This window comes from Octodon degus, unplaced genomic scaffold (genome assembly GCF_000260255.1).
Source record: "Octodon degus isolate 3935 unplaced genomic scaffold, OctDeg1.0 scaffold00048, whole genome shotgun sequence".
Lineage (NCBI taxonomy): Eukaryota > Metazoa > Chordata > Mammalia > Rodentia > Octodontidae > Octodon > Octodon degus.
Window position 1 is genome coordinate 9267783 of NW_004524624.1, and position 5331 is coordinate 9273113.

The 5331-nt window shown below is 38.1% G+C and overlaps 2 protein-coding genes across 4 annotated transcripts in view; one reads left to right on the top strand and one right to left on the bottom strand.

Moving 5' to 3' along the window:
* The window catches only part of Snx27 (sorting nexin family member 27), a 97709-nt gene that overhangs the window by 81333 nt on the left and 11045 nt on the right, over window positions 1–5331 (bottom strand). The gene's annotated exons all lie outside the window — the stretch shown is intronic.
* On the top strand, window positions 4869–5278 carry LOC105742347 (NADH dehydrogenase [ubiquinone] 1 alpha subcomplex subunit 2-like). The gene has a single exon (XM_012514978.2). It carries the CDS (start codon window positions 4869–4871, stop codon window positions 5166–5168), a length of 300 nt encoding a protein of 99 aa, XP_012370432.1. The 3' UTR covers window positions 5169–5278.

The following is a 5331-nucleotide window of genomic DNA, read 5'->3' on the forward strand; positions in this document are numbered from 1 at the left end:
AAAAAAAATTGATGAAAAAATTTGATGATCTCTCTTAAACACTAAATTCCTCAATCAGAGAACTAGGACTTCATTATGATTTATCAGTAAATAGTTCAATAATGAGAGAGCACTATTGCATTTTCTGCTATGAAAATAAAACTAAGATATGAAAATTTCAAGTTATAAAAGAGATATACATTTTTAGTTAAATGGCATTTTATTTCATCAGGAAAGCCAGACCTACAAAATAATTTCACTAATTGTACACATCTATTTCTCTACCAAACAACAACAACCTATAAAACTACACTGTCTGGTTTTGGTCATGGTTTAGTGTAAGCATTCTCCAGCCTGACTAACTGCCTAAATATAAGTGAACTAAAAGATATAGTATACATTTAACATGAGATTCTGGATTCAATACCCACTATCCCCTCCCCTCCAAAAAAGAATTACATCAAAGTCATAGGGCCCCCAAATCACAGTATGTTTCCTTTCCTCTTTTTTTTTTTCCAGTACTGGGGATTGAACTCAGGACCTTGTGCTTGCCAGGCAAATGTTTATTCTACTGAGCTATCTCCCTGGCTGTTTCCTTTTCTTGACTGGCATGAAAGGGGTGTGTGTGTATGTTGCAGTTCTGAGGTTCAAATCCAGGAACTTGATGCTAGGCAAACACTCCACATTGAGTTATACATGTAGCCCATCAAACATTCTTTAATGCAATAATTCTGACATATTACTGTACTCTGCCCTAGAAAAAATATAGAAGTATTTTAACTCAAACTATAACCAGAAATAAATACAATAGAACAATTAATAAGTACAAAATATATACAAAACACTTCATCTTATTTGAATTAGAAACCATCTTTGGTAAATGAGAGAGAAACAAATATCAATTGCATGTAGATCAAACAGATTTCCAACCTTCTGTGAAAAGCCCTAATTCACAAATACTTTAAGCCCCAAGTATCAAAAGCAATATTCAATCTTCATGGGTTTTTTTTTGTTTTGTAGTTGTTTTTTTTCAGAAGGGGGTCTTTCTAGGTCGCACATGCTGATTTTAAACTCACAGACTCAAATGATCCTCCCAGGTCAGCCTCTGAGTAGCTGTGCATCAATATTTATTAAACACTTTATATTCACAAACTTAACATTGGGCCAAAAATAAATAAATAAATACATACATACATACATAAAATAATAATAGTAAAGTTGGCACTGCCGAAGTTGAGAACCCGAGAAGTGTGTCAGTGTTCTGGTGCACATCAAAAGGAGAAAAGAAAATAAATAGCCTGTCAAATAAGCTTAAGGTCACTGAGATGCTTTTACCTTTGGCTGACTGTCATACTCTACAAAGAATGCTGCCCCAGGCAGGGAAAGTACAAAAACTCTTACCTGTTTCCAACCTTAATACCTCCAGCCAGAAATATCAAGGGTGGGAAGGAATGACAGATTCCTGAAATTTTCTATCCAAGGCAATCAGTATAGAACTACAATCAACTCAGGTGGATTTATTTCTGAATAAAAGAATCATATTTGTCATTCTAGGAGAAAAGCATAATAGGCTTTGAGACATTTATAAATAAATATAAAACTAAAATCAAGCAATTTAAGAAAAAGTTTATTTGATAATTACCTATGAAGCAATATAATCACTTGTTACCAAAAATAAAACCAAACTCATTTACTTTCCTCAATAGACTAAAGAATTCTAAAATACCCTCTTATACTAAAACTACTAAGGCTATACATGTGTTCCTGGTTGTCAGATTTTAACTAGCTTACACCTCTTGTCACAGCATAACAAGCCTTAGTCCCTGAGCTATCTGAACAGCCCCATCTTTTATATTTCATTGTGTGGTAGTTCAGGAATTGTAGTAAACTGGAACTTCAAATAATTGATTCCTTCTGTGCGGCCCAGCAAGATAGCTCAGCAGTCTAAAATGCCTGCTTAGGCAAGCATGCAGGGACCATGGTTCCACTGATCCCTGTCACCAAGTGCTCTGGTAGCTCCACCCCCACGGTAGGCTGAGCCTGCCACAAAAAAACAACTCTTTCAACTCCCTTTCAACTCTCAAATGTCTTCATTTGGGTGATAAATTATGTTGTCCTCCTAGTTTTAGTATATTTTGTCACTGGGAAACTTCTGTTAAGATACCCATATGGGGCAGGGGAGATAGTTCAGGAGAATAAGCGCTTGCCAAGCAAGCACAAGAGCCTGAGTTTAATCCCCGGTTCTGCAAAAAAAAAAAAAAAAAAAAAAAAACCATAGCCTGTAGGCACCTGTTAGACAATTAAAGACAAAAAAAGTACTTATGGGACTTGAGGACTTGCTCTAGCTTTCTCATGAGGTAAGGGGTGGAGAGAGATTTCAAAGCCCACTAGATTTAAGGAAAGACTTGGGGCTCCTATCCTTACCTTCATGCTTCTCCCTGTCTGGTCAGATGCCATATCTGTCCTCTACCAAATTCCTAGGGCTTACTCCAGGAATGCAATGGTTTGTCAATCTGCTGAATTCCCTGATAGATCGTAGGTTTCCAAACAGTAAAGACTGTGCTATCCAATTTCCTATCCCCATTGTCAACTTTCCTATCCCCACTATGTCTGTCAAATACTAAGCACTCATTAAAATATTTTCCTGAATGAATAAAAAAGCTAAGATTAGCACACAAACACAATAATATTTTTCCTTCATACACTTCTACAACCGCATTCCTTTTAACTTTTAAACTAGTTTCATTGTTTAGACAGTAGTACTAAAATTTTTTTTTATGCTCTACATTTTTCAAAAACTAGTACTAGTGATCTTTTTGCTTTCTTCTAAGGCAGCAAGTAGAACTGATGCAAAAAAATTGAAAATGGCTGGGGCTGGGGAGATGGTTCAGTGGAATAAGCACTTGCCTGGTAAGCACAAGGGCCTGAGTTCAATCCCGGGTTCCGCAAAAAAAAAAAAAGAAAAGGAAAGGAAATGGCCAGTTATGGGGACACACTTTCTTAATTTCAGAACTCCAGAGGCTGAGGCAAAAAAATCAAAAGTTCAAGTCCCACCCTGGAAACACTGTGACCCTGTCTCAAAAAATAAAAAGTGGAAGAGATAATTCACTGCAAAGATCCTGGGTTCAATCCCCAACATAAAAAAAAAAAAAACAACAGTCAATTACGAAAGTAATTGCAAAATGAAGATTTTTTTTTTGTACTCCAAATGCACTGAAAAGAGTAACAAAATAAACAGTGATTCCAAGTATAATAAAAGAAATAAATATTTAATGAACATGTTATATGCATGGTAAAACCCACAGTGAAACCCAATATTCTGGACAATACACACTAGTAAAAAAAAAAAAAAAAAAAAATATATATATATATATATATATATATATATACACACACACACCTTAGAGAGATTTAATGACATTTAAAAATCAAGCTGTTGGGGGCCTGCCCCTTAGCTCAGTTATTTTAACAATCAGTCAGCTCAGGTTGCTGTGGTTCAATCCCCAGTACTCAAGCCAGCCAAACCTGCCCTGAAGGCATTCTGAGCGAGCCAAAAAAAAAAAAAAAAAAAAATCAAGCTGTTACTCTGTAAATTTTGACAATAATCTATTGTAATTACATTGTTTCATCTCATGAAAGCTAAATACACATTTGGCATAAAAAATTTAAACACAATGCCTTTATTCACCTATCAGAAGCGAAAGAACTATCAGTAAACTCAATGTTCTAATATAAAAACTACAAAGTATAGAACAGATTCATTTTGCTAAGATACTTGGTTTTTTCAATTTCTGTCTTTAAAAACTGCATGTGTGGTCCAGCAAGATAGCTCAGCAGGGGGCCTGGCTGTAGCTCAGTTCTTTAAGAGGCTGCTTCCACAAAGCTGTCAGCCTCAGGTTGCTGTAGTTGGATCCCCACAACACTCCAGCCAGCCAAACCACCCCTGAGGGGATTCGAGAAAAAAAAAAAAAAATCCTGGGGCTGGTGAGATGGCTCAGTGGTCTAAAGCACCTACTTAGAATAAGCTTAGCAAACACAGAGACAGCGGTTCAATCCCCCAGCCAGCCCCGCCCCCTGGTGGGCTGAGCTGGTCACACACACACACACACACACACACACACAAATAAATAAATAAATAAATAAATAAAGATAGCTCAGTAGTCTAAAACGCCTGCTTAGGCAAGCATACAGGGACCATGGTTCCATTGATCCCTGTCTCCAAGTGCTCTGCTAGCTCTGCCCGCACGGTAGGCTGAGCCTACCACAAAAAAACAAAACAACTGTGTGTGCACTACCAGGGTTTGATACAGAGCCTTGCACACACCAGGCCAAGTGTTCTACCATGAAGCTTCATGCCCAGCCTCTCTCCTCACTTCTTTGAGACATGGTCTGACTAAATTGCTTGAGGCAGCCTTGAATTTGAGATCCTCCTGCTTCAACCTCCTTCGGAGCTAAGATTCTAGGTGAGTAGCTGGGATTACAGAAGTGTATTATCACCCATACATCATCTTTAAAAACTTGAGCAGCACACAGGCACTCTACTCAAAAGAGAACAAGCCTGGGTGTGACAATGGGTTATTCCTTCACCTACAGGACAATGAATGTGAGAAATGAGAAAAAAGTTACTAATAGCCATGATGATTTCCCTAACCTGATTACTGCATTTGCCTTCAAGAGACATCATTTCTGAAAACCACTCACTCAAGCTTTTCTTTAGCAAAACTAATAAAACTAATCCTAATTTTCCAACACCAACTCAGTCTGAGATCTGCTACACATCTTGAACCATGGCAAATTTAAGTGCAAGCCCCAAATGTTTTTAACTTGTTAAAATTAACACATTAAAAATAAAGAATGGTCAGGGACTCAAATCTAAGGAGTAAGTAGAGATGGCGGCAGCTGCGGGTAGTAGAGTGGTTGGGGCAAAGCTGGGTCTGCGTGAGATTCGCATCCACTTATGTCAGCGCTCGCCCAGCAGCCAGGGTGTGAGGGACTTCATCGAAAAACGCTATGTGGAACTCAAGAAGGCGAACCCTGACCTTCCCATTCTAATCCGCGAATGTTCCGATGTTCAGCCCAAACTGTGGGCCCGCTACACATTTGGTGAAGAAAAGAATGTCTCCTTGAACAACTTCAGGGCTGATCAGGTAACCAGAGCCCTGGAAAATGTATTAAGTGGCAAAACTTGAAGCCTTCACTGAGGATTGTTATGACCAAGAGCCCCAGAACCTGGGTTCTGCTGGACAGTACAATGGGAAAATGTGTCCTCTTCCTTATAAAGCTTGTGCTGTAAAATGCTAAAAAAAAAAAAAAAAAAAAGAATAAGGGCTAGGGAGATGGCTCAGTGGAATA

What these genes read in the sequence shown, in the direction of transcription:
- LOC105742347 (XM_012514978.2), top strand. Translation starts at nt 4,869, where the DNA reads ATGGCGGCAGCTGCGGGTAGTAGAGTGGTTGGGGCAAAGCTGGGTCTG.